At 42.2% G+C, this 24,282-nt stretch overlaps 1 protein-coding gene across 7 annotated transcripts in view; it reads right to left on the bottom strand.

Moving 5' to 3' along the window:
* Nucleotides 1–24,282, bottom strand: part of FLT1 (fms related receptor tyrosine kinase 1) — a 141,615-nt gene that overhangs the window by 9,054 nt on the left and 108,279 nt on the right. For all 7 annotated transcript variants that reach the window (XM_081860108.1, XM_081860106.1, XM_081860107.1 and 4 more), the window contains 7 exons: nt 12,912–13,016; nt 12,204–12,317; nt 11,681–11,769; nt 10,276–10,435; nt 9,834–9,931; nt 4,846–4,968; nt 3,027–3,138 (listed from right to left, as the gene is read on the bottom strand). In XM_081860108.1, coding sequence (XP_081716234.1) covers nt 3,027–3,138; nt 4,846–4,968; nt 9,834–9,931; nt 10,276–10,435; nt 11,681–11,769; nt 12,204–12,317; nt 12,912–13,016 — 801 coding nt within the window. The remainder of the gene's footprint in view (nt 1–3,026; nt 3,139–4,845; nt 4,969–9,833; nt 9,932–10,275; nt 10,436–11,680; nt 11,770–12,203; nt 12,318–12,911; nt 13,017–24,282) is intronic.

Consider the following 24,282-nt stretch of genomic DNA (forward strand, 5'->3'; position numbering starts at 1 on the left):
TGCTATTATGGCCCGCAGAGAAAAGTGCAGGAATGGGTAAGGTCTATCTAAAGAAATATTACCCAGATAGATAGATTATCTGACAACAATTTTAAAACCTCTCCTTTCATGTGTTCCCGTCATTGTTGAGACACATGGTTCAGTTTATTTGCTATTTATAAATAATTGCCATATTTTGTGTAGCATAATAAATACTGATTAACAGACTAATACAATACCATGGTTCTGATGTGAACAACAGTGACTAGATCCTGAAAAGCACAAGGACCGGGGGCCACCAGGTGGCGCGTTGGAAGATGGCTGACAATAACATCTCTCTGACCCATACGAGGTAAAGGGCTGCTATGGGAAGTATGCAGCCTCCCCTCCCCCCCCCCAGGATGTAGGGGACCTTGTCCTGCCAGTGGTGTTCACAATGCACCCCCTGATCCAAAAGATGGGGGTGCCGAACACTTGGCACGAGCCCTCGGTGAAGTCAGCTCTTCCTGATGCCGATTCCAATTAGCGTGTGCTGGTTGCTTCAGCTTGGAATTATAATTGGAAATATATGATTGGAAAGGAAGCTGAAGCACATACATCAAGTAAAGCTTGAGATAAGGCTGCTGATTAATGGATCTCTGTGACCGGGAGTGACGGACGGATGAGTAAATCTTCTGATGAATCACCACTAGGAGACTGTATGTTTGGAATGAAGGGGGGGGGGGTGGAGGAAAAAACCTTTTTTTCCTTACACGATGTGATATTAATAACCCTTCACCCCAGAAAGAAATAAGATCGTTGCGTTTTTATCAATCATAAGCAGGATTTTAAGAACTGTGTGGGGATGGATTACAACAGAAGAGAAGACTGGTGAACGGTGAGGAAGAGGGAAATTTTTATGACGCAGTTAAAAAATGGCGTCTCGCCAAGACAGGCTTGCCGGAGAAAGAAGGACAGGGGGGAGGAGAATCAGGATCGTTCGAAAGAAGAGTGTTGGAATGCAAGTTTGACCTGACAGAGCCCCCTGATTTGTTTGATATATCTGGCTAGCCTGAGGAAAAATAAAGGACAGACCAAAGGTTAACTTTGTTTATGGAAGAGACAAACAGAGGCTATCCCTGAGAGAGATAGTTTTTGAAGAGTACAAAACCCACACAGAGACGCCAGTTTCCAGTCTGCTTGTGAGAACCATCAGAGATCGCAAAGAAAGGAATATATGATAACAACAAGATGAGAAAGAAAGTAATAAAGGACTATCCGGATCGAACTGGATAGAACTGTCTAATTTAAAGCAGTAAAATATGTGATGCCTGGAGCTATCCGGAATTTTGGACTCGTGCCGAGCTTGATGTATGGGTACCCTTAACAAAATTTAAAATTTGGCTGTATAATCTGGAACTAATGTGATTTGAATAATGTGATGTGATTGGCCTGTTAATAAAAAATATTGAAAAAGAAAAGAAAAGCACAAGGACCTCCCCTTGCCCACCCACACATGGAACAAAGTGGTTTTTTTCTCCCCTTTTCCAGTCAATACCCCAGTACTGCATCATAACCAGCCTTAGAATCTTCCATGCTGAAAGAGCAGCCTGCAGTGTGACAAGGGAGGAGACAAGCTGCCTCTTAGTAGCCACACAGATAACAGGGGCTTACTGCATCATTGCCATCCCAAGGCCTCCTAGCCACTGCCCTTCTGCCTTTCTGGGTTCTGTAAAATGGGGTTAAGCATGTAGCAGGTGATTTTAGATTGCACAATATAGAAAAGTAGGGACTGGGAGAGAAGGTAGGACAATTTTTGATGGGCCCCTTTACTGCCTGCTAGTTGCTGCCATTCAGGTAAAGGAAATATTCTGAGGTCTTGAGCTCTTGCTTTCTACAGTGGTACCTCTGGTTGTGAGCCCTCGGGTTATGTTTTTTTCAGGTTATGAACGTTTTTAACCTGGAAGTGAGTGTTCCGAGCTCTCGGAGGCCTCCGCGAATGCCCGGAGCCAGGCCCCAACATCCGCAGGGCCTACGGAGGCTCTGCGATCGGCCTCCAGCCGCAAGAGCTTTCCGAGGCCTTCACAACTGCCCAGAACCAGGCCCCGACATCCTCAGGATGCCCAGCAGGTCGCACCCCAGCCCCAAAGCTAGGTAAGAAACACTTACCTAACGAAGACCAAGAGCAGTGAAACCGTTAAGAAAACAAAAATGAGCCTGGGCCGAAAAGCCCTTTACCAACCCTTGCCCCACCCCCAGCTGTAGCAAGATGGGTGGCACCTCGCCAGGTAAGCCCACCTACCCTGTGGGAGGGGGGAGTGGAAGATTTTGGGATTCTGCAAAGGATTTTGGGATTTGTTTATGTGAGTCAGCCCTGTGCCTTTGTCTCTGCTTTGCTCTTCGTTTGGGGGACTTCTAGGGACTCTGCCTTTTGTCATTGTTTTGGGGATTGTGTGGAGCCCAGTTCAGCTACTGGTTGATTGTGTGACTGCAGAAATGGATAAAATTCCCCCCATCCAAACAATGACTATCATCAGTGCATGCAAGAAAAAAATAAATGTTATTTTTTTTTCATCTACAATACTGTCTTATTTATTTTATAGTACAGTACATTGATTATTGCCTTCATTTTATGGATCAATGGTCTTGTTAGACAGTAAAATTCATGTTAAATTGCTGTTTTAGAGGGTGTTTTTCATCGTCTGGAACGGATCAATCCACTTTTCCATTACTTTCAGTGGGAAAGTGCGCTTCAGGTTAAGAACAGACTTCTGGAACCAATTAAGTACTTAACCTGAGGTACCACTGTATATTCAAAACACATTGGTTTAACTTCTACTAAAATGTAAGCAGATCATAGCAAGCCCATTTCTGATATATGATATTTAAGCTGCAATCCTTAACACACTTAGGTAGGAGTAAGTCACATTGAACTTGTTGAAGATTACTTCAGAGTAGCATGTACAGGATTGCACTATTAACGATGAATTGGGTACTGTATCCAATTGATTTTGTTTTCAGAGATCTTAGGATAGAATCAATTCACTTTTTTTTAAAGAACAACTTACCTAGAGAAAATATTTCCCACAACAGTACTCCATATGACCAAACATCACTTTTGGTACTATAGATTTTATCAAATATAGATTCTGGTGCCATCCATTTGAGGGGGAGACGTGCCTGCAACAAAATAAAAGGGCCTTACTTTTCAAGCAAAATGAAATTAGCTGTAGATAGCAATGTAAGTGTTTTATAGAGCTAGAATTATTGTTTTAGGCTGCACGTGGAAGTTGCCTTCTGCTCACAGAAGGGCCAGAGTGGTGTTGTGCTAGAAAAATGAGATTAAATCCAGAGATGGAGTTTGTCTTGCACATACAGTACTCCACTCTGACTTTAGAGATCTGCCAGTTTCAAGTCAGCCATCACAAATATAAGACTAGAAACTTGGTTTTCAAAAGCTGAGAGTCTCAGGAAGCTTGGTTGGGTGCCTAGTACCAATTATGTTCTTTTTCTCTGCACTTCTACAAAAGCTAAATACAGACAGCCCTGGATGCAGATAAGTCGGTATGCTGTGATTTCCCCAGTATTAAAGAAATGTGCTTTGCATGTGCCTAAAGTTCCTTAATGCTGCTCATATATTCTTCCAGAACATTAAGATCTTTTTTTCAAAGGGGAAGAAAAGTTGTTGTTTTTTAAAAATGGGTTTTATAAACAAGAATAATGTTATGCAAATAAATATACCAAGTTTTCTCATGTCATTTGTATACCACAAAAATAGCATAATAAATGTTGAAAAATATCTACAACATATGTTTCATTATTAGTGGCCAATGTATAAATTCTTGGTTTATGACTTGGTTTAAACCAGGCATGGCCAAACATGGCCCTCCACCTGTTTTTGGACTAGAGTTCCCATCATCTCTGACCACTGGTCCTGTTAGCTAGGGATGATGGGAGTTGTAGTCCCAAAACAGCTGAAGGGCCAAGTTTGGCCATGCCTGGTTAAACAATTTGGAAAAAGAAGAGGGGGGAAGAGAGGAGTGGGGTGAGGTGGTTATGCCTCTATTATTCTACTTAGTGTGTGTGAGGGGTTGTGCCAGCGTTACTTGTATGGGTTCTCTTACTATTCACTTGTTGTATTTCCTTGATGGTGAGAGAGGTTGGAGGGTGGCTTAGGGTGTGGTTGGTTGTCTTTGGTTGGCTGCAGTGAGAATTGTTTTTTTGTGTGAGCAGGGTATGAGTGTGTATTTTTGAATCAGGTTAGCCAAATTGATTCGTATGCTGTTGGGGGATTCTTGTTGTTGTCTTGTTGGGCTGTGTATGTGATAAAGGGGAACCAAACTGGGGTGAAGGCATCTTCTTCTATTTGTCCCCGTGTCAGTTTCAGTTTATTGGTTAGTTTTTCTAATAAGGATGTTTCCCATGCTATTTGGGAAGAAAAGTTATTTCACACATTCCAGGGCTGAGTCCTAACAGTGCCAACAAATTCTTGAGCTAAACCAAAAGATTCTGGGGGTAAATTATGATGAGCCATAGCTCAAATTAAGCCCCACTGCACCCCCAGTGAAGAAACGCAAACTTCTATTTCTTTTGCAAATAAAGTTTAAGCCTTTTTACTGGCGGGCCTAGCAAGGTTAGCCAAGAAACAAATATCAACATGTAAACTATTCAAAAAACAGAGCTGGCGGACATTTCCGAGCATTGTTGTGGAGGATGCAAACTGTCACAGTGCATACAACTCATCTGGACCGCTCATCTTCACATAAAAAATGTACAATCACTTTCAGGGGCCTTTTAGAGTGCAGAGAATGTAAACATTTAGAAAACTTCTCCATGAGCTGTTCAAAATGATAAACAATGGGGCACATAAGTAGCATGCTGACTTACATCGCCTTTTCTCACATAATCAGGATTCTTATAAATATCTCTTGCAAGGCCAAAATCACAGATCTTCACAACATTGTTTTCAGACAAAAGGACATTTCTGGCTGCTAAGTCACGATGGATGCACTACAAGAAAACATTAAACAATCTCATTGCTGATCCCGATAGGATTCCAAAACACAAAGCTGAATCTTTTCCATGTCCTTTTAAAAAGCATTAATATACATGCTCATGTATTTAATAGCTCAGTTTACATTTTCTTCTGGAAGTTGCCTAAAGTTTACATAGAACTACCATAATGAAATGCAAAGGTGCTTTCCAAAGAAACACTTCAGAATCTAAACATGTATACCTTTAATCTGTTGAGTTCTACCAAGGGAGAAATCAGACTGCTTTAGGCTTTGCAGGTAATGCATTTGGGAATACATAATAAAATCCAAAATCAATTAGATAAGCAGCTATTTTTCCTACCATATGAGAATTTATAGTGGAGTCCACCTTAACCAGTCCTGTTTTCAGAGAGCCAAACTGAACTGAACAGAAATCTGGACCAAATCTTTAATTTTTCCCAAACCAGAAACTTGTATTTGTAGAAACACATTTATTTTCAAAAGGAGAGCTGAGATTTGAAGATGCTGTGAACATTAAATCATGTTTCTAGAGATGAAGTACTATGACTGCTGGGTTGGGGTATTGTTTAGGGGGTTTTGTTGGTGGTGGTGGGGTTGCTGTTAATGATATGAATTGTTTATATCTTTATTTTTAGAACTTTTTATGATTTATGTCAAAATGGTGCAGTTTGGTTGTGTACTTTAGATGTGTTTTAGTTAGCTATGACTACTTTTATTATGTTTGTGATTATGCAAATATTTTTGTTGTAAGCCGCCTTGAGCACACTTTTTACTATGGAAAGGTGGCATGCAAATAAAACGTTGATGAAGACATGCAACAGTCACTGAAAAATGTCCCACGCATTGACCGTAACCATGTGGAAAGGTGGTCATCTGTAGCCTCTGAACACACCATTACTCCTAGCAGTGACATCGATGGAAATCCAAAGGAGTGGCTGTGTGCTCTCCTTTACAGAAAACAGTTGTCTAGCTGAAGGGCTACCCAGTTCAAATCCGATTTAAAGATGAAGAACTGTAAGCAGCCAATGTCTGGACAGCAAACTAAGAAGGGGTGTGCACACCTGTCTGGCAAGAGGAACTACATTTCTATTTAAATTATAATAATTCTTTGCAACTGGACTCCTTCATCTGCCCCAGCTGCAACAAGATATGTCTCTCCCATATTGGCCTCTACAACCACAGCAGGCACTGCAACCTTCCAATAGTTTAACTTCACTCTCAAAGGCACACTCCTCCATTGTCTCCCGAGGCAGGCGGATGCCAACAGTTTCCATCTGATAAACTGGCATTTGTGCATTTCTCACGAAGGCATATCCTCTTTTCTCTCCCTCTCTTTATTTGGTGATGTGGTAAGTGGCCCCGCTAGTGGTGACAAGGCATACTTAAGCATGTTGTCAGAGGCTGCAGATGACCATATTCCTGCGTGTTTATTAGTGGCTATTTATGTGGTTCCTGATCACCTGGATCTAACCCCAAGCAGAGGAATAACTGCAATGGAAGAACAAGCCTTTTGTTTCTAGTCTGCTGTGTACGCTATGAAGACATGAATAAACATGCATTTATTTATAGAGAGAGCCTCAAAAAGAAAACTGCCCTTCCTTCCTTTAGGAGTTCTGGGGAACAAAATTACCATTGAATCACAGAAACCAGTTTGTCTTCACCATGATGCAATTTCCCTGATGCAGTTCGTTGCAAGGAAGATGAGGAGCCGCTGGTTACTTCAGCAGCCTTGCCCTATGCTTCCTTTGTGCAGCAAGTTTCCCAGGGTGCAGGGAAAACCCCTCTTTCTCAATAAAGTTTCAGGGAGTAACACAAACATTTTGTATTTAACAAAACAGAAACATGATTCTTAGAGGCGTTGTTACATCACAAACTTAAACTGGTATAAGAACTACCTTTGGTAGTGCTGTGAAAGGGGTTTGGATTCCATGTATTCATTTAGGCCAGGTGGCTAGGGTAGGCCATATGCTAGGTGGCTAACAACCAGCAGTTAAAATTGTGTAAAACAAATATATATATATATATATATATATATATATATATATATATATATATATATTTGCTTTCGTAGATTTTCACGGGTACAGGAATGCAGGTTTTGGTGTCCTCGGGTGTCTTCCCGTGTAAAAGTTGGGGTGTCTAGGCGACGTTTCGACGAGGTCTCACTCGTCATCTTCAGGCTGGTGCTTTCGGCTTCTTGTTACTGGAACAGAGCAGGATCTCAGTGTTTGAGTTCCTATAAATACTGTAGAGGGGGTGTGGTGTATAGCCTCCAATGTTCTGGGCAGAGAGGAAGTTCCCAGGCTAGTGTGCCTTTTCTTCTTTTGTTCCTTAATTACTTGAGAGATATCTTGAGTGATTTCTTGAGTGATATCCTGAGTACCACTTAGGTGGGTCATTAGGTGTGGATTAGTTGTTAAAGTCTTTGTGTCTTGACCTCTTGAACTTTGTGAAGAGTTTTCCTGAGAAGATGGCTGTACTGTACTTAGTTGTGCTCTGGCTTGGCTTCGTGTATAGGGGCGAGCTGTGGTTTTGTGGCTTGTGTCAGCCAGATCTGTGTAGGGATTGCAGGGGGGTGCAGCATCCGGAGGTGCCACCATGGATTGGCTACTGGATGGTGTCTGTAATTCATCTGTGGAGAGGGTCTGGGTTTGGGTCTGGTGTGGTTGATTGGTGTTGGCGTTCTGTGTGCCTCTGGATCTGGTGTCAGTTTTTGTGGGGAGGGCTAATTTCCAGATGTCTGGCAAGCGGGATGTGTCGTCACGCTTGTTCATGTTGTGAGGGTGTTTCTCTATCTCGATGGCTTCCATGATTATTCTCTTGTGGTGATGTTCCGTGTTAAAGAGCAATTTGGAATCTGCAAAATTAATTTCGTGTCCTGTTTCTTTCATGTGTTGGAAAAGAGAGGAAGTTTTTTCTTCTTTTTTGACGGCATTCTTGTGTTCTGCGATACGTGCATTTATTCGTCTGTTTGTTTGTCCAATGTACGTGGCTGGGCAGACTTTGCAGGGTATTTCATAGATCCCTTGGTTTTCCAACTGGATTTTATCCTTGGGGTTTCTGAGGATATTGGCTATTTTTTGGTTCTCCAGAACCAAACGCCTGGCTGACAAAGACCACTTGACAACTGAGTTACAGAATCTCTCAAACGTGTTAATTGCCAATGGATACCAGCAAAACAGGATTACGAAGCTAATCCAAAAGGAAACACCCCCCAAAAACCAAGACACAGAAGAAAACAATGGCATGGCCCTCCTTCCTTATATCAAGGGCACTACAGATAAAATTAGCAAAATCCTCCATAAACACAATATCAAAACAGCCTTTTGCACCAACCAAAAAATAGCCAATATCCTCAGAAACCCCAAGGATAAAATCCAGTTGGAAAACCAAGGGATCTATGAAATACCCTGCAAAGTCTGCCCAGCCACGTACATTGGACAAACAAACAGACGAATAAATGCACGTATCGCAGAACACAAGAATGCCGTCAAAAAAGAAGAAAAAACTTCCTCTCTTTTCCAACACATGAAAGAAACAGGACACGAAATTAATTTTGCAGATTCCAAATTGCTCTTTAACACGGAACATCACCACAAGAGAATAATCATGGAAGCCATCGAGATAGAGAAACACCCTCACAACATGAACAAGCGTGACGACACATCCCGCTTGCCAGACATCTGGAAATTAGCCCTCCCCACAAAAACTGACACCAGATCCAGAGGCACACAGAACGCCAACACCAATCAACCACACCAGACCCAAACCCAGACCCTCTCCACAGATGAATTACAGACACCATCCAGTAGCCAATCCATGGTGGCACCTCCGGATGCTGCACCCCCCTGCAATCCCTACACAGATCTGGCTGACACAAGCCACAAAACCACAGCTCGCCCCTATACACGAAGCCAAGCCAGAGCACAACTAAGTACAGTACAGCCATCTTCTCAGGAAAACTCTTCACAAAGTTCAAGAGGTCAAGACACAAAGACTTTAACAACTAATCCACACCTAATGACCCACCTAAGTGGTACTCAGGATATCACTCAAGAAATCACTCAAGATATCTCTCAAGTAATTAAGGAACAAAAGAAGAAAAGGCACACTAGCCTGGGAACTTCCTCTCTGCCCAGAACATTGGAGGCTATACACCACACCCCCTCTACAGTATTTATAGGAACTCAAACACTGAGATCCTGCTCTGTTCCAGTAACAAGAAGCCGAAAGCACCAGCCTGAAGATGACGAGTGAGACCTCGTCGAAACGTCGCCTAGACACCCCAACTTTTACACGGGAAGACACCCGAGGACACCAAAACCTGCATATATATATATATATATATATATATATATATATATATATATATGCTTTCGTAGATTTTCACGGGTACAGGAATGCAGGTTTTGGTGTCCTCGGGTGTCTTCCCGTGTAAAAGTTGGGGTGTCTAGGCGACGTTTCGACGAGGTCTCACTCGACCTCGTCGAAACGTCGCCTAGACACCCCAACTTTTACACGGGAAGACACCCGAGGACACCAAAACCTGCATATATATATATATATATATATATGGTGGACATATGCTTCTAATGTATATATGTCTTTAGGGTCACTGGCTCTCCACACCCCCCAATAAGGACTCTGTCTTAACAAACAGCCAACAATTTAAAACATGGATTTTACAAAGGTGACAGAAAAGCTGGACTTGTGGAATTTCTGTCTGTCATACTAGAGGGCAATATGGGGATAACATTCCCAGCCTATTATACAGTAGGCTGTTGGAAGAATAATGCATGCAAAACATTACCCCATTATTATTAATCTTCCGGAGGGGAAATGCACAGGAGGTAAACTAACCTTTTGAGATGATAAGAACTCCATCCCTCTGGCCACCTGAAAACTGTAAGAAATTAGATCTTCCATGGTGAGGGGCCACTTGTAAAATTCATCAGAATCTGAAATCAATTCAGCGCATACGAGGTTAACATGACTTTGTGCTGCCTGCAGTACAATGGAGTGCCTGAAACTTAGTTTACTAGTGAGAACAAAAAACAATTATTGGGAGGTGCTGAGCACTTCCCCAAGGTTAAGGAAGAGACCCTAGAAACAGTCACACGTCTTCCTGTCCGATTGAGTAACGTTGTAAATAAGCTTATTTTAAACCATCTTTTCTTGGATCTGAGTATCTCCCAAGGATGTTTATGAGGGTGATAAACGGGGAAAGAAAATGTCAAAGATGCAGATCACGCGGTAAAAATATCCACAGACTGCATAGAAAGAGGAAGGAATTAATACATACCCTCCTCTTCCTCTTCCACATCACTTAAACTTTTATCTTCCTGAAATCCAGAGCTTGCTAAGCTCTCTCGACTTGGGATGCTCTCCAGCCTTTTTTTCTTACCACCAATGGGCTCCACATCCTTCTCCTCTGTCACCAGCTCTCCTTGAATGGAGGCATCCTTTAGACAAAAAGAGGGGGGTGGGAGAGGAAAAAATTGGCACAAGATGGAACAGAAGATATTCCAGCCAAAGTTAAGCACTTTTGAGCCCAACTGATTTCAGCAGGAAAGTTAAGCATGTGCTTTTATTCCTCCTGTACAGTCATACCTAGGGTTGAATATGCTTCATGTTGAGCGCGTTCGAGTTGTGCTCCGTGGCAACAGAGCATGTTACTTCCGGGTTTCACTGCTCACGCAGACACTCAAAATGACGTCATGCACATGCGCAGAAGCAGTGAAAAGCGATGTGCGTGTGCGCAGACACGATGTCACTAGTTATGTTTGCTTCTGGATGCGAACAGGGCTCTGGAACAGATCCCGTTCGCATCCCGAGGTACCACTGTAATCTAAAAGTGCTTAACTTCATCTAGATTGTACCCCATGGATTTTGAGGTCTTTTTAAATGTGCTGGTGAGGACCTGGGACACCACCACTGAAAAACACTGTCCCTTAGAAAATGATTACAGCAAGGGAGTGGAACCACACATCATGTAGGCGGTTTCTCCTGCTAGAAATATACTTTGTAATAGGCTATTTTCTGCACACACCTTGCTGTCCCTCATCCAGGCAAACCAAAGGCACTATCAGAGTTCAAGGACACATTCCAGCCAGGCAGAAATACTCAAGGGGAGTGTGAAGTAGGGTGGGGTGGGAGGTGGAGCTTGGAGAAAGGACAGTCCTATCTCTCTTTCTCACATTTTTCACTTTGATTTAAATTTAGTGGAGCCAGGAGCAGATGGATAGAATTGCTTTGACGGCCAGATCTGGCTCATGGGCAAAGGGCTGGTGTGCATCTGGAGTTGTATTCCTGCTCCACATTTTTGAGTTAATGGTCTTGTCCTATGGCTTCAACACTGCGCCTGTGCAAGAATGGGAAGTCCCAGGGTCATGTTGCATAGAATTGCACTTAGGCTGACCCAGAGATTACATATCCTTCCTTACATATCCAAAATACATCGCTGCTGAACCCTGCAATGAAGTCTTGCAGTGGGGAAGGTACAACCTTGTAAAATTCTTGAGTTACTGCATTGCTGCAACAACCTGGTTATTTTTCTATATCTGTACATTAAAGCAACTCATATTTGCACTGGTCAAAGGGCATTTGCACACCTGTTTCTATTTGAACTATGCAGCAAAATACAATTAATGTGATTATTTAGGTGGATGGTGAACTGAAGAAATAAAATACAGCATTTGAGACATTACCTTGTTGGAAGAAAAGAAATTCCTTTTGCTCTTAAGGTAGCTTGATAGATTTCCATATTTGCAATATTCAACTATAACCATTAGTGGCCCTGTGAACAAGATGATAAACGTTTTGGTGGGGGGAAATGACAATTTATAACCTCTGTGCCTTTTGTGTCATTGTTCAAGCGCCTGTTTCAGCAATACAGCATAATTACTTAAATCAGAATGCATTTGAAAGAAATCCAAAATATTTCCCCTGAAGTCTCTACTCTCATCTTTGTTTCACACTGATTTCTAGGAAAGTTTGATCTGTGTGTGATTTAATTCAGGCCTGCATCTCAAAAATGTATTTTCACACAGTTATATCAAGTCATGGTTTAACTCTTGAAGTTAAAACAAGGACAAAGCCCAGCAGATCCAAAGCCCAGCATTAAGAACCATCTTTCTAGCCTGTGATAAATACAAAAAAAGTAAAGCTATATTTTAAATAAAAATAAAATAGCAAACCAGAACACCATGTTTTTGTCATAGTTGTCCATACCTCCATTTTTTGTGCAAGCGCCCAGCAGATTCACAACATTCAGATGATGACCAATATGTGTCAAGATCTTCAGCTCAGTCATCAGAGCTTTATACTCGCTGGCGGTGGCTCCTTCTGCAAGGCCAAGCAAAATGGTTTACTTATTACTTAGGGCACTTCTTACCTGGAGATTTCTTGCCCCGGCTCCTATCACTACTTGTTGTTGATCACCAGCTGCATTCTGCTGGTTGTGAGGATGCTTTCCGCAAACCGGAACCCTAGGCAGGAACAGCACCATAAGTCCAGAAGCCTGTAACTGCACCGTTTGGGCTGTGGGCTGCCTACATGAACCTTCCGCAAACTGGTATCCTGCAGATGTTCTGGGCGACAACCCCAGTCTCCCCTGACCGCTGATAGTGCTAGCTGGAGCTGACGGGGGCTGTATTCCAAAATGTGGAGGGCACCAGTTTGAGGAAGGCCAGTCAAGACCAACTGGCAGCATCTTTCTTGGCTTTCAGGCAGCAGCCTTGCTCCACTCTGGCTAGAGGATCTAGGAACAGCCTGTGAGCTTCCGCCTGCAAAGATAGCTCTCTACCATTGGGCTATGGTCCCTGGCTCAAATGGCAACAGGATTTCAGCTTTATTGCAGATGCAGGACAGCTGAAAATGGGTGCCCACACAGTCTGGACACTACAAAGTGAAAGTGGAATTGTTCTACACCATACGTACCTTTCAGCATTTTTACAGCAACTACTTTGTACGTGGGTGATTTTTTAATTCCAAAAGCGGCTGCTTGTACTACTTTCCCATAAGCACCTCGCCCAAGGGTCTTTCCTGCATCAAAAACAAATCACAGTTGCTGCTTAGAGAGACATCATCAGATAAACTCACAGTATCAAACGTTTCATTATGTTTAAAGTTCTGACTGTGTGAGAATACATGGAGAGGTCCTGAATTTATATGCAACAAATTATACCACTTTCACAGACCTATGCTCAAAGCAATTCACAATATAAATGAAACCCTAAGTTGTCACACAAATGATGGAAGTGTGAGCGCAGCTGCAGAAGGGGGAGATTATCACACCTGGCTGCTTCTGATCCAGAGCCTTTCAATAATAATTATTGTGTTTTGGGCTGTGTACACATCATATATTTAAAGTACATTTCCCCCTCCCAAAGAATCCTGGGAACTGTTGTCATTTAGGATTCTGGGAAGTGTAGCTCTGTGAGATGTTACCCACAATTCCCAGGATTCTTTGGCACGGAGAACGTGCTTTAAATGTATGGAGTGTCTGCATTAGGAATAACAGAAACTGAGCCACATCAGCTAAGATATATTGTTAGAACTGGTCTGTAAAATCCAGGGGAGTAACTTGCAACAGGTGGGATACAAGACAAGAAATATTTATCACATTTAAGCTTATGCTTCAAGCTTAGCCCACTGTCAAGGCCTAAAAATGACACTGTAGCGGCTGTATTAACAATCAAAATGTTGCAAAACTGCTGCAAAGTACTGGCATGAAGCACTCTGCTGCTGCTGAAAAAATGCCACAAGGCACAACAGTAACCACCAGTGCCAGCTGTTGTTTCATTCATTCATTTCTTCTGCAAGGATTGGAATGGCCTTCAGTACTTGTCTGGCACTCTGTTATGTCATCCACCTCTTGGTCAGAGATGACCTAAGATATTTTGCTGGATAGGGCAAGAAATTAAATGGTTGTAAAAGTACAGTGCTAAGCCAAATAATGGAATGTTTGCTGCCTTTTAAGCATGCCTCCCATAATCTACTATTCCCACTGATATTTGCAAGTATTGGGATGGGGGACAAATTCCAGCTGGGATCTCGGCAAGAGCAAAGGATTAAAGCTACATCCTTCCATTCCATGATTCTAATTGCCCCCAGCTACTTATTTTTAAAAAGACATCAGCTACATAAGGGCAAACTAGATGGCAACATCATACTTAGTTTGGGCATTAGACCATTTCTCCCTGCCTAAGGGTTGCACCAATCAGATCCCAGCTGGTCCTTTCACTTTTCCGTTCTGCTATCTCCCTGCTTCATTAATTTCCCTTCTTTCCTCTGATTGGACAGGGTTGCTCGGGTTTTACCACATATCAGGTGAAGACGTGTGGTAAAATGTGTGTTCATCTGATCATCTGTCCACCTGGATTCACAGAATCACGAGGACATCAGTAAAGTGAAGGAGACAGAGGGCATTGAAACCTGTTGCTTGTGTTGCAGGAGCCTGATTCTGTCATGGAGCCCTTAGGACCCCCGTGCAGACCAGGCATCCATCTGTTGTAAACCTAACTCCTGGAAGCTCATTGTTTTCTGAGAATTTGGCATTTGTTTTGATCAATAATAGTCCATTTACTTAGGACATTGGAATAAGCAACTTGTAAACTCTCTCTGTACTCAGTAAAACACCACAGGGGTATTGTTGTATTCGGACACTGGCATGTTTTCCAGATATCTTTTCCATCTGAACAATCTCTGTTTCATGGAAAACTAATAAAACTCCCCATCCCCCACTTTAAAAATCCTCTGATATTCTGGTTTCAGTTACATTATGTTTTAGTGCCAAACATTGGCTCCTAAGAACTTGTAGAGAGTATTTGGATATTTGAATTCTTGGACCAAATTCTCCTCACTTTACAAGCCACAGAAAATCCCTCCAGCAGCTTCAGAAGATAATGGCATACAGAGCAGCGTTATTAGGAATGTGAGGTGCAATTTACGTCCCACTGAAATCTATTTCCCCCGTCGCCCCCTTTTCACCTGGCACAGCAGTATTGAAAGAGGGATCATCTGTATATCTGCCCCAATACCAGCATGAATACAGATCGTCATGAATACACAATAAAGAGGACATCTGGAAGGGCAATTGAAAAGCAGAGCAAGGGAAAATCAAAGCATAACGTCTCGCCTTAGCCTATAATAGCTAATCCTAATATTTAACTCAATCTCTTAGGGGTTATGTTACTACTACACAGGCTGGTTTTTCCCCACCCCACACCTCCAGGTTCACTTAGGGTAACTGAGATCATGAAAAAGCCACTCTGAGTCAGGGGAAATGTTGTGTGAGCAGACTTTTGGACTCCAACAACTACACTCTTGGAGGGAGCCACACAAACAAACATAGAATTGCTCTTTTTTTCTTAAAACAAGCTGTCATTCTTTCAATGCGGACTGTGCTTGTTATGCCACAATTAAAGATCCAATTAAAATAAAAATCCTAGGTGGGGTAAAGGACCGCCCTAGGTTGGGTAGTACACTAAGTGATTCCACCCTGGCTACAGGGCTGTGCAAATTCAGGGAGTCTGTTTTCTGCTTGACACAAAGCTGTGAATAACTGAATGGTTAGAGCACACTGACATTTTAAAAAAGGCCTAAGTGGGGGCGTAATCTGCCATACTGTTTGCAGCTTAATGGGTATCATATGGTATGCTTACAGCCACCATAAACAATGGTAGCATAGAACCCTTTGCATATGTTTCTTCATACAGAGACTGTAACAATAGTCATTTGTTTTCTAAACATTTGCAATTTGATATCTGTTGCAGAGAGCCAAATTCTGATACAGTATATACTCACACTAGGCTCTTCAGGCTCACATCCTGAAGCTCCTCACACCTTGTGTAGAGACCAGCATATGTAAGTCTAGGTAAAGGTAAAGGGACCCCTGACCATTAGGTCCAGTCGTGACTGACTCTGGGGTTGTGGCACTCATCTCGCATTATTGGCCGAGGAAGCCGGCATACAGCTTCCAGGTCATGTGGCCAGCATGACTAAGCCGCTTCTGGGGAACCAGAGCAGCACACGGAAACGCCGTTTACCTTTCCGCCGGAGCGGTACCTATTTATCTATTTGCACTTTGACATGCTTTGGAACTGCTAGGTTGGCAGGAGCTGGGACCGAGCAACAGGAGCTCACTCCGTCACAGGGATTTGAACCGCTGACCTTCTGTTCGCCAAACCCTAAGCTCTGTGGTTTAACCCACAGCGCCACCTGCGTCTAGCTACCATTAAAATCTACTTTACATCTGAACGGATGCCATCAAGATAATGAGGGAAAACTTTGAGGCAGGAGGCAGACAAGGATGGCCAGTTTTTGTCATTGCCCACTAGGATTGTATTCTTTCAACTTTTATTAAGCAAATAAGCAAAGTGGGAAATAGGCAGGAAACTCTGAAATAAATCCAACAGAACAATAAAACCATTGGAATTATAGGAATTGCTCATCTCAAAGCCCCCCTCCCTTCTCCATTAGATGACATTGGATTAAAAGCCTTAGATTCTCAATGTTTAGTCAGCTCTCCTAGCTCCAACAAAAAATTTACTCAGAACTCTCAAAGCTCCAATGAAAATTCTACTCAGTGCCCTCTGGGAATCCAAAAACCATTCTGTCTGAAGGACAGGTATACCTTTCTTTCCCCTTCTCCATTTCTTAACTTGCTTTCACTGTGGTTTCCATGGCAAAATTGCCACACTTACTTCCCTGTAGGCTTATGGGGATAGTTAGATTTTTCACTCTTTAGATCAAGGTGTGTATGCATTGTAGGATTTGCTACCTGCTTTATTCTTGCTGTCTGAAGCAGCCTTTATATATATTCTGTCACTTTCATTTCATATAATAAACCAAGCTTTATTTATTCCTTTTGTGTAATAACTTCTTGTGGGCATAAGGTTACTAGATACTTCACAAATGATAAAAAATGAAAAATAATTAAAAAATGAAAACGTATGAGATTTTACAGAGCTAATGGGCAAGTTGGAGAAAGAATGACTGATTAAAATTTATCACTAATCACCTAGCAAAAGGAAGATGGCCAGCCCTGTTAACACTTACTCCCAGGTAGAGACAAGCAGTATTGCCTTCAATCAAGTCCTTATGACTTTCCTTGCAATCTGAGACAGTTTCCAGATGGGAGAACTTCTCCTATATAATAAAACTGCAGATGGCCAACATTATGCTAGTGCTAGTTATGTATATTTCTCATCCAATGAAAATGATTGGCCGATGATTCAGGACAGACAAAAAGAAGTTACTTCTTCACACAACACCTAATTAGTTTATGAAATTCACCACCACAGGATGTGGGGATGGGATGGCCAGTAGCTTTAAACAGGGATTCAACAAATTCACAGTCTATAAGTAACAATGGACACTTAAAAAGCCAAGGCTGCTATGTTGATCCTTAAGCAGGAGTGCTGGTGAGGAAGAGTCAACACTCACAATTGGCCAATACCTTTATCAGGACCAACTGAAATGTCACTAAACCATAAGCAAACTTTCAAATGCTCCAAAATGCTTCATTAAGCCAGGTGCTACTAAGAGCCGAAAGTGGGGTGGGGTGACAGGGAAAATAGTAATGGCGGGAGGGAGTACAAAAATTAGGTTGGATGTCCTAGCAATGAGGTCTGCATTTAGACCCATTTCCAAGATGGAGACTGGAGGTGGAATTAGACTTTTCTAGGTGCTGCAGGTGGAGAAAGAAATTCAATTCAGTTCAGATTTAAAGGTGACCCACCCAATTTGCACTTTCCAAAACAATATGCAAGCCAAACACAGCCATCCTTCAAAATTTGCATTTCTCCAAATTTAGCAGTTCACTTCTCCAGACAAGCAATGTGTACAAAAATGCATACCTGAGGGTAAAGCATGCACAAAAAGCATACATTCATGGCAACAATGCATTGTAAAATGCTTTGCAAAAATATGTATACTTGGCAAACTTGCGTATTAGGAGAAATTTGTACTCAAATGTTGATGAATTTTCACAGAAGTTTTTTTTTTAATTGCAAACTGGAAATGTGGAGAACTGAATTTAAGATTGGAAAGATAAGAAATGAGAGAAACTAAAATTGACATATTCACACCCATCCCTAGGAATTCCGACATGTTTTCCTGCAGGTATCAGGTTACATAACTAACTTTTTTAGGATGAAGGAACAATAGCTGATCCCAATTTTTTAAAACATATAGCCTGGCTGTTACCCAGATCCATCTTATGCCTTAAGCAAAACACACACACGCTCCTCATTAGACAAAAGGCAGAAATATGAAGAAACAAAGCAATCTTTAGATTAGCAAATATATATGAGGAAAATTAAGATTAAAATTAAAATTTAGAGGCAGTATGCCATTAAAAAGCAGTTGCTAAAGAGAGCTGTTGCCTTCAGTTCTGCTTTTTGGTTTCTGAGAGGCATGTGGTTGGCCCCTGTGAGAAACAGCATACTGGAATAGTTGAAACATTAATCCAATCCATCAGGACTCTACTTGTGTTCTTATCCCCATCTCCACTTGATAGGAAGAGGCCAGGCCTGCCTTGCAACCAGCAAGTAGCTTTTCCAGCTACTTTGTTGAAGAGTTTGTTGAAGAGACATGAATTCAAGTTTGAGCTTTGGTATCTGAAGTACAAAGGAATGGTTAACAGCGTGTCAATGCATATGCATCCCAAGTAGCACAAGTGGGTAGGGGATGTGATTATTTGAGAAGCTTTTGGTGAACTGAATGTATTAGAGAAGGCCATTGCTTTGGCTATTCTAGGCTCAAATCTTTAGGACTTTGAAGGTTAAAGCTGCCACCACTGGAGTGCTTGCTGGGGCCACATTGTCTGGCTGGTTCTGTTGTGGCACTGCGGAGCTTCCCTTGCCATAACCAGGAAGAAACTGTCAAGGAAGAAGATGGGAGCTGTAACAAGGAGGAAACTGCATGGAAGACAGCTACAGAAAAAAGAGTAGAATTTTGAAGCACTGGAACTAAGAAATCACTTTTATTATCTGTCCAATGAGAGTGATTCTCAGGATATACCAGATGGGAAAGGAAGACTCTCAAACCCTTCAAGGACAGAGATGATTCAGCCACTGAGTGCAGGAAGGAGGAGGACAAGGGTGGTGGTGCTTGGGGACTTCCTACTGAGAGGTACAGAGGCAGCTGTGTGCCAGCCGGACCTTTTTGTTCATGAAGCACGCTGTCTGTCTGGCACACAGATCCAGGATATGAAGGACAGGTCACTAAGACTTTTCAGGCTCACTGATGATTATCCCTTCTTACTAATCCACAAGGAGACAAATGGCGCCACAAGACACAACTATGAACATATCACATCTGACTCTGAAGCTCTGGGGAGGAAGGTGAAGTACCTTGGGGCTCAGGTAGTGTTCTTGCCAAGTATTCCTGTAAAAGACAGAGGACTAAAAAGAAAGAGACTAGTATTTCATCTGTGCAGATAGTGTCGACAGGAGAGGGTTGGTTTCTGAGAACACAGTACAAACTTCCTTAACAAAGTACTACAGGCAGGAAATGGGCTGCACCTCATGAGGACTGGAGAAAAATGTGTTTGGCAGAAGCAGGACAAACTTGATCAAGAGGGCTTTAAACTAAATCCGTGGGGAATGGAGACAATAGCCCAAAGGTAAATTCAAAGATAAGCACTAAAGATAGAGACTTGGGAGGTACAGGGGAGGCTGGGGAAGCTGTGGCTGGTGCCAGGCAAACTCCACATTGAAGTAAAATATCCATGGGTTTCAGTGTGCAGAGGATGGGAAATAAACAAAATGAACTTGAACTCCTAGTACAGGAAGGTGAATACAGCTTGATAGATAAAACTGAGCCTTGGTGGGGTAACTCCCAAAACGGGAATGAAGCAACCGAAGGCTCTGAAACAGAATTGGAACATCAACAAAGTGCACCCCTGCACATAAATTAAAAACAGTGATCATGGTATCACTGTGAATAGAACATGGATAAAAAGAAATTAAGAAATTAAAATAATGTTGTGATAGGACTCTAAGATATAATGTTGAACCAAGGGGAGGCTGTGGATGACCCTTTCCTGAAACAAATTGTAGAAGTTCCCAACCAGTGCCTAATGTCCCCTTGTGACAGAGAGGGTGGTGGCCTCTCAGCAGCATTCAGTACCATCAACCATGGTATACTACAGCAGTGACTCTGTGGAATGATAGCTGGAGGCACAGTAATACAGTTATTCCACCTTTATTTCTACTTCTGTAATGGGTTGGATGCCGGAGAACAAACTGAGAGTGAATCCCTACCCAACCAAGGCACTGTGGATTGGCGGTTCATGAGTCCAGGAATTGGGGAAACTGCCTGCTCTAGAAGGGGGTTGCCCTCCCATTGAAGGAGTTGATTCATAACTTTTGGTCTAGACTTGTCACTGGAGACCCTGTTGTTTTTAGTGGCTGACAGTGTCTTTGGTCTGATAATAAATGTTGGAAATGTAAAGAAAATGAAGGAACATTCTTTCACCTCTGGTGGACCTGCCCTAGAGTGAAGGCTTTCTGGGAAATGATATATAATGAGCTGAAAAAGGTATTCAAGTATACCTTCCCTAAGAAACCAGAGGCCTTCCTTCTGGGTATTGTCGGCCAGAAGGTGTTAAAGAAGGACCGAACATTTTTTATGTATGCAACAACAGCAGCAAGGATACTTGTCGCTAAGCATTGGAAAACCCAAGATTTACCCACACTGGAAGAATGGCAGATGCAACTGATAGACTATATGGAACTGGCTGAGATGACTGGCAGAATCCGAGACCTGGGAGAAGAGACGGTGGAAGAAGATTGGAAGAAATTCAAGATTTATCTACAAAAGTATTGTAAATTGTATGAATGTTAAGAAGGATGCTAGAATATAAACAACTTGGCACCGATAAGCTAGATGAAGTGAAATATGAAGATAAGCTAAATTTAAGAAAAGACAAATTTTTGGATAATTTTCAGGTTATATTTGAACTTTTAAGATTTGAATAAAGGATATCTAAAATTAGAGATACAATACTGAAAATTAGATAATAAGAATAGAAACAAGGGGATAAATTTGCTGGATAAAATTTCATAGTCAGGAACGCAGGAGCGGGAGATGCGAGGGAGTCCAAAGAGGTTTAGAAAATTATGTTAAGAGATGTGTTATATTGTATTGTTTATTGGCATTGTAATTAAAAAAAAAACCTGTTAATAAATATTATTTAAAAAAAAAGACTTGTCACTGGAGACCCTGTTGTTTTTAGTGGCTGACAGTGTCTTTGGTCAACTTGCCTCACGAGCCATGTTCATCCCTGGATACAGATAGCCTGGCCATGTTAATGCATGCTCTGTAACATGCCATATCTGAAGATGTCCTTGAAGATAACTTCAAAACTGAAGCTGCTAAACTCTTAAGTGGAGCACTGAACTGCAGCCATAGGACACTGATTCTTAAGAAACCGCACAGGCTTCCAGTAAGTTTCTGAACTGCATTCAAGATGTTGGTGATGACCTATAAAGCCCTAAATGAAGAAGCACTTCTTTTAGAGCTCCTCCTCAGAATCCCATCTTTGGATGTTCCACACTATGGGTTATGTAAGAGGGGCCCTTCTCTGTAATGTTGTACCACTTGGGGAATGCCCTCCACTCTCAGATGCAAATCTTGTTTTAATTTCAGTGCCAGGTTAATATCTGGTCATTTTTAATCAAGCTTTGAGTAATAATTAATCCCACTACTTAAGTTGTAGTGACTATCACTTCTCTTTTAAGATTATTGATTGTTTTATTGTTTATCCACTGCTGATCTCCTATTCACAAACTGCCATAGTTTTAGAACCATAGTATATTAAACTGCTCTAGGGTATTCATTCTATAGTATTAATAAACTGTAGTTCTGTGAATAATTCTTGTTCTTTTTTATGGAATTTATACCTCACTCTTCCTCCAAAGGAGGGTTAGGAATCTCTATTAAAGAATTCTCAGTATCCTTGCCAAATTATAATTCCTCATGTTCTTTGAGAGAAGCTATGACTATTAAAAGGGTATAGAATCCAACATTTCATTCAAGGCATTTACATACCTCACTTAATCATTAGCATTTCTACAACCACCAGTATAAGAAGCTGTAAATATAGGCCCTAAGGACATTTCATCAGTCATGTGAATCAATGGATGAGAGGAGCACAAGATGATTTAGGCAGAAGCTAACTCTATGCAGACTTTTAGGATCCATGGTTAATGAACACTGGGAGAAGGAAGGAGATCTTGCTCACAGACCCTGCTCCCAACTTCCATGTATTCACCTCTGGAGGTCTGAATAGAATCTATGCTCATATGTAGACTCTATTGAGAACTTCACATCAATGCATGGAAGGTGGGAATGGGGACAATCCACTGGCTACTTCACATGGTATTTCACATAGCTCAAACGCTTAATCTCAAAGTTGTGAGTTTGAGCCCCATGTTGGGCAAAAGATTCCTGCATTGCAGGGGGTTGGACTAGATGACCCTCATGGTCCCTTCTAACTCTACAATTCTGAATCCATGATTCTGTGATTCATCATCTGGGAATGAATGTCTGGAAGTCAGGCTCACCCCGCTCACCCTCAGCCCCAGGCAGTTACTGAACTAAGACTAGGCTGCAATCCTAAATACGCATTCCTGGGAGTATGTCCCAGTGAGCTCATCAGTGGAACTTATTTGAGTCAGGTGCTGTTAGCAACGTTACAAATTAATACACTTGTCTGATTCACAATTTATAGCTATGCATTACAATTAATAGGCCTGATAAAGAAAAGGTGGAAAGTGTAGAAAGAAAATATGAGTGAGACTAAAAAAAAACTTCCAACAACTAAACAAGAACACGTCGTATTTACAAGATAATAGCAATACGAGCTGCCAAGGTCAATGAGAGGTTGGACTGACTTCCACGTAACTGGGACTTGTGCGGGAGATGATTTAGCAAACAGGCTGCACCCAGCCAACTTTTCAGAATCTGGTTTTCATTCATGATCACAGCATTCTTTCCTTGTTTATGCCATTCCCCCACCCCCCTCCACACACACATTTACACTGCTCCCACTCCAGATTTGTGCCTCAGCTCTTACATGCAAGATAGAACTTAAGGAACTGAATTAACTAGTTCATGCCAAGAAGAGGAATTCCATATTGCATGCTCCAAGTACCTGGTTTGCCAACAAGTGTCGGCTGGACAGGGAGCTATAGTCAAGGAGGGGTCCCTGGCAAGTACATCTCTCTGGTACACAGGCATGTGTTAGAAAACACATTTGCTCTCTTCACACTTTGCATGGCTGAGATGTACAATTTAAAAACATGTTGGGCTACAGTCTAACAGGAACATGCTTACTTACGAGCAAGACAAAGAGGTCTGCCTCCACGGTCAGAGGCAGTATGCTTTTGAATATAAGTTGCTGCTATAAACAGAAGGAGGAGAAAGTGCTCTTGCGCTCAGGTCCTGCTTGCAGGCTTCCTATAGGCATCAGGTTGGTCACTATAAGAACAGGTTGCTGGATTTGATGGGCCTGGATGTTCTTATGTTAACACTCATCAAATTGAATGAGACTTACTTCCTTATAAAAAGGTAAAGGGACCCCTGACCATTAGGTCCAGTTGTGGCTGACTCTGGGGTTGCGGCACTCATCTTGCTTTATTGGCCGAGGGAGTCGGTGTACAGCTTCCAGGTCATGTGGCCAGCATGACTAAGCCGCTTCTGGCGAACCAGAGCAGCGCACGGAAATGCCGTTTACCTTCCCGCCAGAGCGGTACCTATTTATCTACTTGCATAGTGCTTTTGAACTGCTAGGTGGGCAGGAGCAGGGACCGAGCAACAGGAGCTCACCCCGTCGCGGGGATTCAAACCGCTGACCTGGGGCACCAAATATGACAGGTGGGCAGGGCCACCCACCTGCCAGTCACTTGATGTCATAGTGACATCACTGTCTGGACTGATTCCCTTTTACATTTGGAGGCCAGGGGACAGGTTTGTCTAACTGCTTCCAGGATTTTTAGTCCATGGGTGTCTGATACCCAGGAGGAAACTGATAGTAATTCCTGTTACACAACAATTCTTCAACACTTGTGAATGCATCCCTTGGAGGAAAATAGTTAACCTACAAATCGGTTATGAAACAGTGACGCTCAGTTTAGTTCTGCCCCCTCAAAGGGATTAATTGTGCAGATGCTGTGATCCCTACATCTGGATTCTAAATACGTCTGCAGAGGCCAGATAGCAACAGTTGAACTGAGAGTTATTTTTAAAGCAATTCCATTTCAGAACCAGAGGGCAACAGTAACAATTAAGGGGCATAATC

Source organism: Podarcis erhardii (genome assembly GCF_964252035.2).
Source record: "Podarcis erhardii genome assembly, chromosome: 4".
Classification (NCBI taxonomy): Eukaryota; Metazoa; Chordata; class Lepidosauria; order Squamata; family Lacertidae; genus Podarcis; species Podarcis erhardii.